The sequence below is a fragment of the Macrobrachium rosenbergii genome, chromosome 25 (assembly GCF_040412425.1).
Source record: "Macrobrachium rosenbergii isolate ZJJX-2024 chromosome 25, ASM4041242v1, whole genome shotgun sequence".
NCBI lineage: Eukaryota > Metazoa > Arthropoda > Malacostraca > Decapoda > Palaemonidae > Macrobrachium > Macrobrachium rosenbergii.
Genome location: NC_089765.1, coordinates 28,684,381 through 28,704,555, shown reverse-complemented (window position 1 = coordinate 28,704,555; position 20,175 = coordinate 28,684,381). Strand labels below are relative to the sequence as shown.

General features: G+C 37.0%; 1 protein-coding gene across 4 annotated transcripts in view; it reads right to left on the bottom strand.

Moving 5' to 3' along the window:
• The window catches only part of LOC136852518 (uncharacterized), a 178,168-nt gene that overhangs the window by 19,942 nt on the left and 138,051 nt on the right, over positions 1–20,175 (bottom strand). For all 4 annotated transcript variants that reach the window (XM_067127216.1, XM_067127215.1, XM_067127213.1 and 1 more), the window contains one exon: positions 10,132–10,385. In XM_067127216.1, the coding sequence (XP_066983317.1) occupies positions 10,132–10,385 (254 nt within the window). The remainder of the gene's footprint in view (positions 1–10,131; positions 10,386–20,175) is intronic.

Sequence of the window (20,175 nt, the reverse complement as noted above, 5' to 3'; positions counted from 1 at the left end):
TATATATATATATATATATATATATATATATATATATATATATATATATATATATATATATATATATATACACATACATACATAGATGCAATATATTTATCCACACGCAAAGTACAATATTCATAAATGATTGTCTGTTTTGTCTTGAATACTTCCGTTCGTAATGTTTTCTTCGCTTAACCGTGAATAGAAAGAGTTCTTTGAAGAAGATGTACTTTAGAGAAAGCTTTTGTATTTTTCACTGCTCATTTAGCCGTGGATAAAATGCTTTTTTGAGATATATATATGTATATATATATATATATATATATATATATATATATATATATATATATATATATATATATATATATATACAGGTAATATACGGAATGAGGTTATACTGTACTGCCAAAGTCATCCACGACCAGTAACCCTCTCTTGCTTAAAAAATCGATTGCTGCTTCACCTTCTTGCGGAAGAACATTTAGTCAAGGTATGAGACCTTAGCCACCAAAAATGGTGCAGTTATGGAGGCATTTGGAGAGCAGAAGAGAACACTAAATCTGTCGTGGTAGAAACAACATAATACCCTACCCTGGAGCTATCCTGATGCATCTTTCTACTCAGAGGGGCTTCTACATAAAGACGGACTATGTAGCCCATAGCAACGACTGGTCTGCATTGATCTTGAGCAGATGCGCCCGCCAAAGTCTTCAGCTCGATGATTGCTGGTTTGGAAGACAGACAGCAGCAACCACTTGATACTGCTTAGGCAATCAAGTTGAGTGCATACCATGAGCAGTAAAGCTAGAAAGAACCAATCATTCATTCACCACGATTTGACGTCGTGTACGGTAACCTTGATTCTAACGTCATATGTTTGCTGCAGATTTTTACAGCTCAACAGTTTGGCTTCGATGGGCATCGACTGTCAACTTTGATGGGGTCCCAAACATCTGGCGATTCTGACTGCAATCAAACATGCAGAGCAAAACTAGAATCACTGACAAAACATGGACGGCCCAAAGGACCTTTAGGGAAGCATTTAAGAATCTACGACCAGGTAAGAGAAATTAAAGAAAAAACGGGAGTTCAGATTGATTAATGCTTCGGTTATGCAATAATAAAGATTGCAGGAATAAAATAAGAACTCGAGGTCTTCGATCGAGCAAAGTAGTAGCAACAGGTCCCAGCAATTCAACGATAATAATAATAGTTACCGGCCTCCCACACCATTCTCTTTCTTTCCCTCACGACCTTGCACAAATTATAACGTCTAAAATGAGCACAGACTCCTAAATAAAAACAATTTGGCATTCTAAAAGCCGGAGCAATATCAGTACACCATTCTGAAAACTCCAAATTAAAATATATGTTGGGATGTATACAAAACACGCAGCAATCGATATAACGCCGTGAGTTAGCCCGATGCCAGCACGCGGATGATCAATACATGGTTAACAGTTAAGCTGCTCCACATCCTCTAATGTAAGCATGCAATATTCGCTATCGTGTCCCAGTCTTCATCATATATTAAGAGAACACTTCCTTTCATTGACTGGAATGATGAATACGTAAAGGTGCAAACGGGGCTCCTTACCGTTCGTCTGGGATTTTAGCAGAAGCATTTACCGTATTGCAATAAGTAATGGGATAAAAATTCCCTAAGAGAGAGAGAGAGAGAGAGAGAGAGAGAGAGAGAGAGAGAGAGAGAGAGAGAGAGAGAGAGAGAGAGAGATTGTTATTAAATTTTGGTAGAAATCATGTAGTTTACTCAGATACACGAAAATGCACAGCTGCTTTCAACGATCTCCAAAATGGGGTCGAAGATGATACTATAATTCCAGTTCGGACTGGAAAAGAAGAGAAGACGAATTTACTTCAACTTCTTTTGTTTGGCCAACTTTGGTCTCCAGCTAAAAGTAACGTCATAAATAACAGGTGGAGGCATTTAACGTTCCCCTAGTGACCTCGATTTCTCGGTCCTCTTCCTCGTATTCTCATTTCCGATGGTTATGTGGTTGGCCCTATTCAACTAAAAGCTTGTCCTCTTACGAAGGGTGGCTCCACAATGTGTTATCCTACCGATTCTCAGCTGTATTTTTGGACAGGGCTGTTAATTCAGCGCCCTTCTTCATACCCAAGTATGACACAACATACTAGATGAGAATCGGTCAAGTTTAGGAGGTTTATTTTCTCCAGTATTTTGCATGATAGCTATTGAGTTCAACTGCTTTGGATGAATGTATTTTATTTCGATAATATCGACATTAAAAAAAATTGCCATTTTAATGTCATGCTTTCAGGAAATCCGGCTCACACAGCAATATTGTGAAAAATTACAATTTTACCATTTTTTTCCGGAACCCCGTCATAAAACTATCCGATTTTGATTATTCATACATATTTATACCATACTTACACTATTTTCACTTCTGAATGACGTTAGAAACAGTGTTATGGGTAATGTGCATGATCATTATAAATACACAGTGTACAAGGTATCCTTAATATAAAACTGATAAAAAACGTGTATGTATAAAGTAAACTACATATACACACACAAACCATATCCACCTGTCCTGTTTTCAGTCACCTACAAAATACGACGAACGTCTGTACAGAGATACAGAGCAACCCTGTGTCGATGAGATGAAGAGCAAATATGGGAAAGTGAAGCAGACTGAAAACCGGAAAAATGTCGAAACAAATTCTGGAATACAGAGGAAAAACGAATCATGCAGCAGAAAACGAGAACGGTAAATGAGAAGCGCACTTGAATCGTAATAACATGACCTAAATACCAAATGGCGGTCAATAATGTTTTGAGAGAGAGAGAGAGAGAGAGAGAGAGAGAGAGAGAGAGAGAGAGAGAGAGAGAGAGAGAGAGAGAGGATATTCCATCTCCTTTACTGATTCTCTTTCTGTCGCCTTAAAAAACATATTACGCTGTTGCATCGTAATATCACTGATATCCTCTATCTCATTGTACTTACGTGAAACTCTGATTTATCCGTTAATCGTGTCTTCATTTTGCATAATTTCCTCATCTCCTTTGAGCGAAAATCTCAAAATCCTGTTTTAAATTCATAACTGCCCTTCTTGCTATCATCTGGGCCTTCAACTGCAAAAACCTTAACTTTTTTCATCTATAAAATCAACAATAATAAAAATAATATATTACATAAAGCTCCCATACCGCCTGACGTAATACAGGAGCACATGAAGATCAAATGCCTATAAGGAACTAACTGCTGGTCTGAAATATTTTATCCTTAGTTTCGTCTGCTCCTTTAAACTTTCAAGGACTGGAAAAGAGGAAGGTACTTGTTACGACCAACGCATGAAGAGACATACATATAAAATTCACTCTCTCTCTCTCTCTGTGCGTTTCTCACACACACAATATATACAGTATATATATATATATATATATATATATATATATATATATATATATATATATATATATATATATATATATATATATATGCATACACATTTACAAACACACGCATATACAGTATGTATATATATATATATGTATATATATACACACACATATATATATATCTATACAGATACATACTACGGTATAATGTGTGCACGTGTATGTATCATTACTCCACAAATTTCCGTTTAACAAAAATATCTATTCCGAAGAGAAACAAAAGCAACGATCGCTGGTACAGTTCCCCCTTCACCGCTGAAGCAAGGATGATTGCCATGTGAAGCGTGCATAAAATACGAAGATAATTAGAAGCGTATACTGCATTATTATCGTCTTAACGATTGGGCGTTGGCCAATGACTCGGTACATGCATGAAATAAAAGTGAACTCTCGCGACGCTGCAGTACCTCCTATCTCCCAAGGTCAATCAACACGATCATATTCTTTCAAGGGGCATTCCATTAGCCATAAATTTCATGCAACCAGAAAATATTATGCAACGACTTTACAAATCTTGTTCTTTGCTTCTAAGAGGAAACGTATATATCTACTAGTGATCATGACAACCCACTGGCAAGATATCAGTTCATCTAGAATTCTAGATATTATTCGCCATCAACACAAAATACTCAAGGTTCTGATTCCTCTCCGTTCCAATCTACGTATGATATAACCTTCAGGGAATATCCATATTTTTAAGCTAAAACGGGTCGGTGATATTTCAATAAGTTTTTTGACGTAAGATTTCCTCGCAAAATAGACTAAATAGGCAACGCTGGAACAGGAAAATACAAAAAAATCGCTGATTTTACACAGCCTGAATAAAAAGGGCAATGTCAGGTAACGTTAAGTACAACCTTGAAGCCCTTTTCTTTCTTGATGTACCGGAGGCTCTGTCGGGTCATCGACCTGGTGCTCATCGTTGTAATGGCGGATGTGCGAGCAAAGGAGGAATTTGAGAAGAATTCCTTTGCGATCCTTGCCTCTTCTGAAGATTACGTAACTGCTTCAAACCACATTTACAGTTTCAAACCACATTTACACGTAAATGCCATCCATTTCTAAAAACACGACAAAAATTCTAACATGAGATATGATAAGCATAAATCCCAATTCAAGTGAATTGAATTGAATTCATTATTATACAATTTTCTTTTAGTTTGTTAACTGTTTGGAGAACTCTGCTTTTAAAATGTACCACAAATTCAGGCTCCCGAGAGAGAGAGAGAGAGAGAGAGAGAGAGAGAGAGAGAGAGAGAGAGAGAGAGAGAGAGAGAGAGAGAGAGAGAGAGAACACGAACGACTTTCCTCATATCCTGAGTACTAGATATCAATATGAAAATAAGTAAACAACAAACTAATAAAGAGCTTAGGATATATGAAAAATGACAAATCTGAAGACGTCTGGTAAAAAATAAAAAACATAGAACCAACAGACTGAAAACAAAGCAATATAAATAAAACTGGGTCTAAAGGTGTCCTCCTATATATTTATGCATGCGTACACATACATACACATACATACACACGTATACATACACACACACAGACAATTGTCTTCTAATCATCAAGGTAAGGTCTGGTCTAGTGTCCAGTATAGAATGCAAGACTCAGCACATAAAAGACATAAACCCCGGTAACCATCCGTGAGTTAAGGCTCAAGGCTAGCAATCGCATCCCACATATCTAAAGTATCACCAGAAGCACCACATCTTGACGGTAAATGGTATGTATGTATATGTATATATATACACATGTACATATATAATATACAGTATATATACTATAAATAATTATATATATATATATATTTATATATATATAATTATATATATATTATATATATATATATTATATACATATATATATATATATATATATATATATATATATATATATATATACAGTATTTATATATAATTCACAATATATATATACTGATCATGTTGCATCTATATATATATATATATATATATATATATATATATATATATATATATATATATATATATATATATATATATATATAATATACATACATACAGTATTTATATATAATTATATAATATATACACTATATTATGTACTGATCATGTTGCATCTCTGATAAAGAGCAAGTTATGTTTACTATTTCACAAACTCACAGAAAAACCACAATCATGACGATACCTCCATGCATATACCTCCACTACGTTTTCAGCCTAAAAATGAAGTGTCGTTTCATAGTCACGTCAGTATTGATGTCAGGTACCTCAACTTCCGGTTGCAGTTTCAGCACTTTTAATATATTCTATTGTACGCAGTTCAGAGCGCTGGTGCTAACACAACGGATCCATACACCTGAAATTAAAAATCCGTTCCTGATTGAACCAATCAAAACTGCCCAGGTAATTCCTTGGGTGCAGTTGAGCTTCTTTCTTGTGTATGGTCCAACCACCGCGGCTCAGCACACCTCTTAAATAGTTCAAACACAAAAGAACAGAAGCTATCATACTTGCGTCAAGGACAACACAACTAAAGTTCACTTTATGGGCAAAACTACCTGTATATATATATAATATACAGCATAAAGCTTTCAGTCCGGTTTGTACTGACATGGAGCCTGATAAAAGGCTCTATTTCACAAACTCACAGAAAAACCACAATCTGTTCCTGCATATATCTCACGTTTTCAGCCATGGTGCCGTTTGTATTGATGTGGGCGTAAATGGCGTAGAAATCTGAAATTAAAAATCTGTTCCTGGTTGAACCAATCAAACTGAGCTCTGGTGGTCCAACCACCGCGGCTCAGCACACCTCTTAAATAGTTCAACCGTCGTGACTGAGGGGCAAAACTACACAGCCAAAGGTTTACGGTTTGAGTGATGACCGGGTTCCTAGAAATCAACAAAAGGGTCAAAGGGTCCGGAAGGGTCTTTTCGCTCCTGTCTTCAAAAGGTGAGAAATCGATATGAAATGAAGCGTAAACACGATTCGTGTCTTCACCAGCGCTCCCGAAAGCCTTGCTCGGGCTACTGCTAATCGTCAGTTATGATTAATGAAAGTGTTTGTACTTCAGCAAAAGTTCTCTTTCAGTTAACGAGAGCAATAGGTCACTAATGCTATGCGCTATACTTTCCAGTTATCGACAGCTATAAACTTTGATTCCATGGAAGTCATTCACTGTTTTATACCATCACCACAGCACTGCCTTACGCTCCTATTTTAGGTCGCAAAAGGAATACCAACATGAAATACAAAATGTATAAATTCAACTGAATTCTTATCAGTAAATGAATCAGTTTTATCGTACTTTATTATATATACCTAATTAATTTTCTTTACAGGGCTGAGCGGAGTGAACTCACTCATTATCGGACACATTGGCTGACAGAGTGATTAATTTTTTTCTCTCTCTCTCTCTCTCTCTCTCTCTCTCTCTCTCTCTCTCTCTCTCTCTCTCTCTCTCTCGTAACTGTCTTACCTTGATTGCTTTAAGTTTCCTCCTACTCGACCTGCTATCACATTCCCTAAGCACGAAGTTCCTCATCTTGTGATTGGCTTACAAATATATTAATTTTCAAGAAATGATCCTTTATATCACATTTTCTTGATCCTTTATATCACATAACGTTTACTATTAGATACAATGTTCCTTCAGATATGTCGTATATATCTTTCTTCACGATGATATTTCTATTCATTGTTTGCAGATGTCTTCGTGTTTTTCAAGATTTTATTTCATAACAACTCAAGTTTAAGTCCTTCGATTTTATGTTAAACAACAATAGTCTGAATTTGAGATTAACTCTTGAATTCTTTATAAGAAACGAACGAGTCTCTGTTCGTCATCATGACACAGTTGGAACTTTTCCTACTTATAAAAAATTTTAAAAATCACGAAATTCAAAGTGATCAATTTACACTCTACGCTTCTCGCAACCACAAAATGAGGGCGAGCACGCTTAGACGACAAATGCCTCCCACACACTTAACCAAAAGTAGTACGCCACTATTTTATGGAATACCGATATTTTTATCACGAGGGCTTCTGGTACCTCGTAAGGTAAATCACTCCATTCCGCTACTTATCTTTAATGACATTTATTACTCACGAAACTTAACAATCACATTAACCTTGAAGATGAGTCGATCTCGTTATTCGCAATCACATATTTACAAATATTAATATTCTGCCTGGAAATGTGATTTCTATTTAATCATTTTAAACTCACTATGAAATATCAAGTGAAAGAAAAACGGACTACTCCTGGTATTGGCACCTAAACGGGGTCCGTTTGTTGGAAAAGCTTTTAGTATCACGCTATTTTGTTCCAGTTTGAAAAAGAGACGCTTCCACTATTTTTCTGTAATAAGCACTGGACGGCCTCATTTAAATTCATCGCTAACATTAAAAATAGTTATTTGGCGAGGTTATTTCAAGGGGATTTTTCTGTTTCACATTTCATAATTTTTTTTTATTTTGAACAAATCTACATCAAATATTAATTTTCTTTTCTGTGCCACATCGGACCATTGTATATTTACTGATGACTTAAACGGCAATTTCAGCATATGTTCCCCAATTCGCTACATGGCACGATGACCTTCACTGGCAAACACCCAAAATATCCAGTAATTTCCCGCATCACCTCCTACCACTGAAAAACGCACACATACGCAAAAACTATTGACATATCTTGCGAGTCACATTCTAACAATACTTATCATATTAATCTTACATTTAATCAGTCATTTTCTGATATTATAAATAAAACCACTACTTATAATAATAAAAGCCCTCCAGAGAAGGAAGAAATTGGCGCGCAATCCACCTCGAGTAGGGTACTCCCAAGTACTAACTGCCGGAGCAGTTCAGTTGTCAGGTGGACGCGCTAAACACTGAGGTGGCTGGGACCTCCCGGGAGAGCATCGACGTTGCTCCGGGAAACCAGGTTAATTCCCTAAACCTTAGAACCACTGTTCTTTGTCTTCATTTCACTTGACTCTTGCATGTGGCTGACAGCAGTCAGCTGGGTAATGACGGTGCATGGATCTTTAAATACTCACGCGTCTACACAAGCTGAAGTGTTTAAAAATACACGTATGAAAGCGTGTGTGAGGGAGAAACCTTTACATGTGCACACGATTACGCATGAGTAGAAATCTTAAAATGCGCACATACAAATTTATGTCACATTGATTTAACATCCCATCCACGGCTATAAATATCCGTATGAGACCTTGCAGTAGGGTGAGAATATGCGCAATAAGATTGCAATCAAACGAAATACTCATGCATATAAATGCAGGTATTCTAATTCCCCAAAAGAAAACATACTGAAAGACGCTTCTTTCAGTCGAGGAAGAGGAACAAACCCGTCTTTGAGCCTCGCTAAATCAAAACGCAACAACAAACCTTTGAAGGTGTCATAAAAAGGTGTTGACATTTTATCATGAGAAGGAGAATCAAGTGTCATGGGCTGTTGGGGTAGGAGGGATTAACGGGGGGAGGGAAGGGGGAGGGGGCGTCAAACAACAACCCCTGGCCAGGTAGAGGGTCTAATAATAATCAACCTCGACAGGTGGTCGTATCTGGTTAGGCCGCACACCTGGACAAGGTCATTCCCTTCCAATGTCGGAAGGAAGAGTTACTCTTCGCATTTTTGTACGACAATAAATTCCCTTTGGTCCAAATTTTTGAAACTAGCAAAGAGAACATCATATCTCTAAGTGTCAAGCTCATTTTGTCAACTATAACTTGAAAAAAAACTGACTTACAAAAAAGTTATTTGGAGAAAAGAAATCGATTGACCTTATGAAAGAGGCATGCCCTCGCATTCATTACCAAATGGCCGAATTTTGGAATATACTCATCCTTCGGATGCGTCTCGCTTATTTTTCCCTTATGAGTCTCACTTAATATTGGTGTATGTTTCCGTAACAGTTCTGGGTAAATACTGAAAGAGGCTGTCAGACATATAAGACGTGAACTAATAATCTAATTCATACCATAAATTCTGCATCTGATCTAAGAAATACTCATTAATTTAAATAACTCTAAGATCGTGTGTGTGTGTGTGTGTGTGTGTGTGTGTGTGTGAGAGAGAGAGAGAGAGAGAGAGAGAGAGAGAGAGAGAGAGAGAGAGAGAGAGAGAGAGAGAGAGAGTATCTTGTGCCACATCTTTGAGTGGATTAATCATATATTTCTTCACAATTGCTCTGAAATTCTATATCGTATAGAAATTATTTCCGAACGAAAATAAAGTCCTAAAAATTTCAGACTACAATTCCACAAAACAAATTTTCAACGGTTAAGAATGAACGCAGCTGTGCTGTCATTACGCATTAGAAAAGGATGGAGGACGGTGGTGCATTCTTCTGAGTCCATAATAACATAAAATCTCATCGATCACCTGGTAAGGAGTTCAGTAATCGAATTTATAAACAGGACGGATCCACTTCTTCGTAGGTCGTCAGACTTCGACGAGGGCATACAAGTTAGTCGTAACATTGAAATCTCATGAAAGCAGAGCGTGGAGTTCATTGCCCTGACATTGAAGTGTTCTGAGAAAGTATGCCAATTTTTTTTTTAAGTAGCGGTAGTTGTTAATAATAATAATAATAATAATAATAATAATAATAATAATAATAAAGAGAGAGAGAGAGAGAGAGAGAGAGAGAGAGAGAGAGAGAGAGAGAGAGAGAGACTGACTTACCTGCAAGTAGGGGTTATCTTGGCGGGAAAGTCTGATAGCTTCCATGTCAACGCCAATATCACGTGACTTCACAGGTGTGTGATGCATTATGGCTGACCCTCCAATCAGATTTTCGCAAGATGACGCCATCGATTCAAGTGACGCCATCGTGTCGGACCCGCCAATCACAGGCTCCGACGATGACGTCACATCCATGTCACTGCGAGCCAAAACCATTTGGTCCTGCGGCCAAGACTCGGCCAGCTGCTCCGGCTCTGAAATATTAAAAACCCAACGTTAATAAGAATAGAATAGAATATGGAATTTAGGCCAGAGGCCAAGCGCTGGGACCTATTAGGTCATTCAGCGCTGAAAGGGAAACTGACAGTAAGAAGATTTGAAAGGTGTAACAGGAAGAAAACCTCGCAGTTGCACTATAAAACAATTGTTTGAGAGGGTGCAAAGTCAGATGGAAGAGAGAAGATATGAACGGAGGTACAGTAAAAGGAGTGAAAGAGGTTGCAGCTAGGGGCCGAAGGGACGCTGCACAGACCCTTAAGTACGTAATGCCTACAGTCCAACGTTAATAAGACAGAAAGAATTCCCGATAAATTCACTTGGAACAACTGCCATTGTCTGAACATCCAGAGAACCATATACAAGCAAGTCCGTCCCCATACCAATCAGCCTTATTCGGCCAACCTAATCTAACGTTGCTAATCATCCCACGCTATTATAAGATCCTTTGATCCACGGGAGACCATTATAGCTTCCCTTTCAATCTCATTTCCAGCCTTGAACAAAAGGGTGATCGGTCTCAGGATAATGAAGCGATAAAATACCTTATTCATTCACATTAGATTAAAAAATCGTTTCTATTACAAAGAATTTAAGGGCAGGCCATTTTAATATGAAATGAGGACCTCGGAAACAGACGCGGAGTTTTTGCTGGAAAAGAGATTAATAAAATTGTTCGTTAACGCACACACCAGAGAGAGAGAGAGAGAGAGAGAGAGAGAGAGAGAGAGAGAGAGAGAGAGAGAGAGAGAGAGAGAGAGAGAGAGAGAAAAGCAATCATAACTGAGCAGTCGCTCTGTAAGGAAACGGTGGTTGGGGCAGTATCCGACAGAGAGAGAGAGAGAGAGAGAGAGAGAGAGAGAGAGAGAGAGAGAGAGAGAGAGAGAGAGAGAATTGGGGGGTCCTTGCAAAGAAGGGGGAATGATGCCAGAGCAGAGCCCACCGAGAGAGGGAAAGAGAATATCAAAACGGGGGTCGAGAGGAAAGGCCTCATGAAATTAGGGGGAACACAAATCAGACGAAAGGCTTTTCTCGGAGAACGACTGAGGATTTTAGGCTTCATCATTCCCGGCCCCACACCCCTGAGTGAAACGATGACGACAGATGAAGCGCATCCAACGAGAGAGAGAGAGAGAGAGAGAGAGAGAGAGAGAGAGAGAGAGAGAGAGAGAGAGAGAGAGAGATGGATCGTTGTACGAGCTAATGGCTTCCTCAGAATCCAAATGGCCCGCCAGGAGGAAGTGAATTAGGAAAAAGAATAAATTTTCCTGATATATATTCCCACTGTGTGTATATGTTTCGGTTTTTCATATATAACACATACACGCATACATATATATATATACATATACATACACACACTATATATATATATATATATATATATATATATATATATATATATATATATATATATATATATATATATATATATATATATATATATATATATATATATATATATATATATATATATATATATATATTATAGCGTTCGAAATCATCATACATCCGATATAAGTTTATAGCTGTCACTGCACAATCAATGACGAACTATATGCTGAAAACATTTACATCATCTATGATTATACAGAATGCTCATCAGTAATGCGTCGACCCCATACAAACACGGCGTTCACTCTTATTTTGAAATCATTCAAGTGCAAAGAGATATGTGATTCAAAATCTGTCACTGACACAATCAATGACGAACCATCTATAAGATTTGAAAACATTTACATCACAAAGATCATGATTATACAATTTGATTTACTAAATAAATTAAAAGCCATAGGACTCCACCTAATGTTATACAAACTTACCAGATGAACTTTTCAGTCACGGAGGGAGTGTTTAATGAATATTAATTTTCAAAGCATTCATGTCAAAGTAACACGATCACAATGAGGATATCAACTTCCAGCAGACTTGCATATTAAAAGAATTTTACAAGAAAAAAGGCAAAAAAGAAAATAAGTAAACAACGGACTAATAAAAAATTAAGTGGAAAATGACATACATGAAAACGTGATAAAAACGGAAAAAAAAACACTAACCAATGACTGAAAATAAAGGAAAAAATGAAACTGAGTCTAACGATGTCCTCTCCTACTTGATGTATAGCTAGTCAGTCCTCTCTTCCTCTTCCACTCGAGATTTATTGCAATTTTTGCGGCCGAAGGAGCCCTTAATAATCATATGACCTCTTTCGCTTCCCCTGGTCGCCTCTCTCCGCCCATAATAACTCTCTTCCCTCACCCCTCTTGGAAAAGAAGTCCCCTACTTGGGGTAGTCTACACGTGTGTGAATTATACATATCACATATGAAAATTCATGATAAACATACATATACATAAGTGACTTCATGATAAACATACATATACATTAAGTGACATCATGATGAACATACATATACATAAGTGACATACATACAATCTCAAAAAACACCGTGAAGTATTCAGTTACCGCAAGTTATCACAACCTCTCTGTTTCCTACAAAATATATCATGTTAACCACTAGCATCTCTGTCTGACCATTTTCAGAGTCCCCTAGTTTCAAGTATTTGATTTAAATCCACATTCTAATTTTCAAAATTCTTGACAAAATCCTCGTTAATCCCACAACTCCATCGAATTGTTTTTATTTGTTCTCTCTCTCTCTCTCTCTCTCTCTCTCTCTCTCTCTCTCTCTCTCTCTCTCTCTCTCTATTTCCCCTTACGTCAGATTCAATCTCGCTTCCCCTTACACCCTTCCGCCGTATTTTGTCCTGCCGGTCTGCTTTTTCCCCTCTTATTTAGAGAATGTCAGTTGGCTTAAAAGCTTTTTAGAGGCAGGAGGGAAATTTGCTTTTGTTCCGCTCAGCTTTATTCACCCGAAAACTTGGGGCTTCCACAAAAGATCTTAATGGACGATTCAACATAAGTTCCCGATTCGAACTCGAGTTTCGTTTCATTATACATTCAACCCTCTTTTCATTCATTCTAATAGTATTAACGCAATTAACGTGTTTTTAGTTTTCTGTGAAAGAAAACTATCGTGCAGGCTTTTTCTGTCCATCCGCACTTTTTCTGTCCCCCTCAGATCTTAAAAACTCTGGAGGCTAGAGGACTGCAAATTGTTATGTTGATCATCCACCCTCCAATCATTAAACATACCAAATTGCAGCTCTCTAGCCTCATTAGTATATATTTTATCTAAGGTTAAAATTAGCCATAATCGAGCTTCTGGCAACGATATAGGATGTGCCACCAACTGGCAGTGGTTAAAGCTTCATGGACCGAGGCTCATAAAGCATTATACTGAGGCCATCGAAAGAAAGATCTATTTTCGGTTGCCTTGATTATACGCTGTAGCGGCTGTACAGAAAACTCGATTCCGCCGAAGGAACTTCGGCGCATTTTTTGTTGGTGGTTTTTCGTTTTGGTCAAAATACGTACGAGTATATTTTTAGGTAATGAATTATTGTCATTGTATTCAGACATTATTATTCATTCTTATTTTTCATGATTACTTTGTTTTTTTTCTGTATCATTTCTTCCTATAGATTTATTTTCGCTGTTTTTCTTTCATTCACAGAAGAAATGAATTGCGTTTGCAACATCCACACCCAACTAACTCTCCTTGAATTCTCCTCCAGAAGCCCTCCGCCAGGAACATCATTGCCAATAACCACACGGTTCCCTTAAATTCTCTGGGGCTTTATCTCGCCGACCTATTCACTGGACCTTGATGGCACTGAAACTTATTCCCATTGCTGATAAGGGGAAGCCTTTCATCCTGATCTTCTGGGGACATTAATACCGTTAATTCAAAGGTCGGTTGTTTCAGGTCACTGATTTGTTTAAGAAATGTCTGAAACAATTCCAGCCTTGGAACGTAACAAATTCGGGTCTGGTGAAACTCTCTCCTCCCTCTCCTACTTCGTTCTTTTATTTGCTTGCTTGCGATCGCGAGTCGCCGAGGGGTCAGAATGTTCTCTTTTTAAATTTAGACCCGTCATATAATTTGCTTGGTGCTCGGACCTGGCAAAACGCTTTTCTTTCTCTTTCCTTCATCCAAATACGTTTGCTAATATTCACGAGACCTTAGTTATACATGAGTTCTTTTTATAATTTCAAAATACAATTTGTAAACAAACACACACACAGACAAAAACACAGACACATTTCATATACACACACACACACACACACACACACATATACATACATATATATATATATATATATATATATATATATATATATATATATATATAATATATATATATATATATATATATATAAACACAGTTCTGGGCACAGTCTTTACACTGAACACCAATGCACACTTGATAACTACCATTTGATGATAGTACTATTATAATTTCCTCTGTCTCCTCTTATTTTTCACGGGTAAAGCTTTGAATGAAAACACAAAAATCAATTATGTTGCTCCATCTAAGGCTTTCTCCCTGGTTATACTAGTTTTACAATGAAACTGCACTCCAATATATAGGTGAGTGCCATTAAAATACGGATGATTAAAACAAAAACCTGAAAAAGAAAAACGAAAATTAACACGAAGAATTTCACAGGTCAGGATGATTCTCTTTCAAGCGTCACAATACACGATCCCCCCACCTCCCCTGTCTCCATATGACCTGAGTTGACACATACATGCCTCGGTCCATTGACATCTCAGGATAGTTCAATATTTCACGTTTGGCTTCTGCTGACTCGCGGTGGCCAATCTAAACAGAGATCCGGTCCACTCCTAGTGCATGATATATCTTCAGGCAGTTTGCTTGATCAACAGAAGTCTGTATTACAGTCAGCGGTGCACAAGAGGATATGACGACATAAAAAATGACGATAATAAACAACACAAAAGCAAGAAGCGACGGTTTCCCTCCTCCTAACTCCGTCAAAACTTCTTTTCTTTCTACTTCCCTGAATTTCCCATTCGAAAGGAGGCTCTTCAACTTTTCCTTGTGTCCATCAGGTCTGAGTAAGACGAGTGTCAGTTTCAAGTCTTTGAAAGAAAAAAAAAAAAACACTATAGTAAATAAGGTCAAGTGCACTAGGTTCCGTGATATAAGACAATGACCATAATATTATGCAAAATGTAAACACAGAACATCATTTTGGATCTTTCCTAGATAGTGGCCCACAAGGGTTTTAAACCTGGTACGTATCCACCTTTGCGGCGTGTTTAGTACAAGCCCATTGGGGATGACCGTAAAAACATAAACAAAAGACTGCAAATATCATAAAGATAATGACCCCCAAGAAATATTAGTCCTAGATAACGACCCCCAAAAACCCTTGGGGGAGGGGGGGGGGTCACTGTTCAGGAAAGATCCCCCTTTTGCATAACTAATCATACGGTATCTGGGACAGAAACATAAGAAAGGCACTACCTAACAGGCATGACGCAGATTGTTATTAATCCTTTAATTAAAGAAATCTGGATGTGAAACCATCTGTTGCTCCAGCCCGAATAAAAAGAAACGAAAACTGGCTTAAAAATGTCAAGTTTTCAAATGAAGATATCTCGTTACATTTTCATCTGTATTTTTTAAAATGGGAAATTACATCTGCATACATCTAAATCTTTTACTCACAATGAAAAATGTAATAGTAACGGAAAGACGTCATCCAAAATTGTTTACTATTCAAATCAGAATCTTCAAATAAACGAGGAAATCAAATTTCTAAAACGATTCGCAAAACCTATAGTATTAACGACCATGAAATATGTATCTCACTACACAAACATAGGAGAGAGAGAGAGAGAGAGAGAGAGAGAGAGAGAGAGAGAGAGAGAGAGAGAGAGAGAGAGAGAGAGAGAGAGAGAGAGAGATTTATAAATTTTAGGTATACATGCCAAGCGCTGGAGCAACTATGGCCATTCAGCTCTGCAACGGAAATTGACAATGAAAAAGTTTGAGTCGTGTAATAGGAGGAAAACCTCGCAGTTGCACTATGAATCAATTTGCTAGGAGAGGGTGGAAAGTAAGATGGAAGAAAGAGAATATGAACGGAGGTACAGTAAAAGGAATGATAGAGGTTGCAGCTAGGGGCCGAAGGGACGCTGCAAAGAACCTTAAGTAATGCCTACATTGCACTGCATGAGGAGAGAGAGAGAGAGAGAGAGAGAGAGAGAGAGAGATTCTCGATGTGACAAGACCTTGGAGGGGGAGTGTAAAACTTCTTTTCAGTGTCAAGGATGAGCGGGAAAATAGGGAGAGAAAATTTCTACTTAAAGCTGCTGCTGAACGTCCTGTCCTTTCGGTGTGGAGTGATGAGGAAATCTGGCTTCCTCCCATTTACTTTTAATTGCTTTTTATGGCAACAATTCTCTCTGTCTCGGGCATGGAGCTATTTTGTGATAGGGGAAGCTGTCCTGTTTCATAATGAGAACTTTCATTCTGTTTTTTATCTGCTCTGTGTTCAAGGATATTTTTGCTGCTTGGTACGTCAAGATCATGTTATTGCGAAGGTGAACATTATTATTATTGTTATCAAAAGCATGATTACTTAAAATGATTAAAAATAACTTCTGGTTTACATTTAATAAGAGCATAACTTTCAAACTTACACGTACTTCGTGATTCACATTAATTATATATATATATATATATATATATATATATATATATATATATATATATATATATATATATATATATATATATATATATATATATATATATATATATATATATATATATATATATATATATTCTCCTGACAGGGAAGCTACGTTCAATTCCAGGAGAGACAGATTAGTATGAGTACGTTCTTTTAGACCAACTGTGCCCCTGTTGACTTGTAGAATCTGATAGTTAGGCAACTGAGCCTTTGTGGAACATGGATTTGAAGCTGGGAAAATTATACTTTACAAATATTTGTTTGAAAAAAAAAAAAAAAAACACGATCTTGAAAAGACACTGCAACTTGTGAGTTTCAATGTGTAAGGATATGAGGCAGCAAAGAAGAAATATATGGCAGCTGATTTGTTTAAGGAGAGGAGGCTGCATGTTTTGGCACTGGGTGGGAATAAGGTGAAAGGGCAATGTGTTCAGGAATGTGAAGGACAAAGGGCGTGAGTATTTGGAGTAGCTTAAAGGTGTAGAGCTGGGGAGGGAGTAGAGCTTGTGGTATGAGTGAAACTTCAGGGGCAAGTGAGAGTACCCAGTGTGTTACCTGAAGGATTATATGGGTAAGACTGAGTGCAGAGAGAGAGGAAACACTGACAGTGAGTGTGTATAGGCCAGAACTGGGAAAAGAATAAAACTGAAAGAGTGATTTCAGATAGTTTAAATCTGTCTTACAGGGTTTGGAAAACATGAAAGGTGGCTGTGTTAGGGGCGGCCATTGTTGGCAGATATGAAGTTCTTAGAGTAAATAAGAATGGAGTGTCTTCTGGAAATGTGAGTAAGAAGGGGCTCAATTGTTAGAAATACAATGTTTCAAAATGAAAATATATATACATATATATTTAATAAAGAGTAACTGGTGGGAGGATTTTGTTGGACTGGACTACTTCAGAACTGATAGAATAATAGTGAAAATAAGAGTGGCTAGAGGTATTTATGATCATTTGCTTAAAGCACCAGTTAAGATTGATGAGTCTTCAGGTTGGAGTGAAAGGGGAGAAAATGTAGCTAAAAGGTAATCACACCAATTAACCCTGATTAGAAGGAAGTAAGGCGAACAAGCAAGGAAAAAAAAAATGGATGGAAATGGACGATAGTCCACACTGATGATGATGAAGTATATGAAGCTCGAGTAAAATTTCAGGATGGGTTCATGTCGTTAGTGTGAAGTGTTGTGGTTTTATGAAGGCAGGAAAATGGATAAAAATAGTAAGTGGTGGGATTCCAAGTCTCTTGCCCATCTTCTGCACACACTCTCGACGAGGGTAAAAGCTAGAATGAAGTCTTAAGGTCTCGTCTACTGATTTTTGCATTTGCTTTTCCAAATGAATTTTGTCTACATTAAAAGCGTTCAAAGGTTTTTTTAAGACTTGTTTTAAGAATGGTTAATTAATTGTCATATTCGTTTTCTTAATGTAAACCTCACAATATATTTAACAAGAAGGCTTTACTTCAGATCTTGGTATTTTTAGGAACAAACTTTTACAGGATTGGGAACGAACTTCCGTAGACATACCCGTCTATTTATAAACAAAATGATCCTCGCACTTTATTACAGAGCGCTTAATCGTTAAGTAGTAGCTGATTTCCTTTTCATAGAGAACTAGATTTTATCCTTAATTATTTAAGAATGAGGCAAATGATTCACTAGATAAGATCTGGATGTGAACAGATTGAAAATGCTGTTAAACACGAATAAAGATTATTTTCGGTTTTCGAGGAGTTTCCCCCAACAACCGTGACCCCTTTGTAAGCCATAAAGAACAACTCCCCGATGACCTTTGCTCTGGTGCATGTCATTTATTGACACGTTGTCCTTGCAGTGCAACTCAGGTGGGCAGCAGCCCTTTGAGGTGCCATCGACCCAGTTCCCGGGGGCACTCGGAGGTCAACTTGAACTGGGAGCTTTCTGGCAAAGCCTTCACAGTCGAGGATATGAGACCGTATTTTCACTTCCCGCACATCATTTGATTTTAAAGATTTTAAGCAGCACGTTCTGTTGGAAAGACTCAGCTCAGAAGAGCGGAGTCAACGGAAATCCAATTTGAAAATTCGCTTCCTTTAGACGAAGATTTTTAATGTTCTAATTTTGAATTAGTGTATGTTTTTTCTAAACATTCCTGTTACATTTTCCTTTCCTGTAATTATTAGTTATTGCCAATGGCTGCTCTTTTCCCGTTAACATGTGTAAATATTACGTATAGTTTCTATTCACACTTACGTACACACAATATATAAATATAAATATATATCATATATGTATATATATAATACACACACATATATATATAGTGTATATATATACACATTTATATTACACACAAAACACACATATGTATATATAAATAAATATATACATATATAAATATATAAATATTATATACATATAATATTTATATATAAATGTTTTATATATATATATATATATATATATATATATATATATATATATATATATATATATATATATATATATATATATGTGTGTGTGTGTGTGTGTGTGTGTGTGTGTGTATCACAAAATAGCCACGCAGCTCCACTGTGTATATATATTCATATTACTGAATTAGGCTTCAATAAGACGGGATGGTTTAGTGTCCACATTCTTTAATTTACCAAGTACAAGCTTTCGAAGACGTAGTCTTCGTCTTTAGATACCGATGCATCAGTACTAGAAAAAGAAGACTGTATGCCTTCGGAAGCTTGTACTTGGTAAATTAAAAAATCTGGAATCTAAACCATCCCGTCTTATTGAAGCCTAATACAATTCATACATACAGTGTATGTATGTATGTATGTATGTATGTATGTATGTATGTATGTATGTATGTATGTATGTATGTATATACATACATACATACATAAGACGGGATGGTTTAGATTCCAGATTTTTTAATTTACCAAGTACAAGCTACCGAAGGCATACAGTCTTCTTTTTCTAGTACTGATGCATCGGTATCTGAAGAAGAAGACTACGTCTTCGAGAGCTTGTACTTGGTAAATTAAAGAATGTGGACACTAGACCATCCCGTCTTACTGAAGTCTAATTCGGGTAATATAAATATATATGCACAGTGGAGCTGCGTGGCTATTTTGTGATACACACATATATATATATATGCGT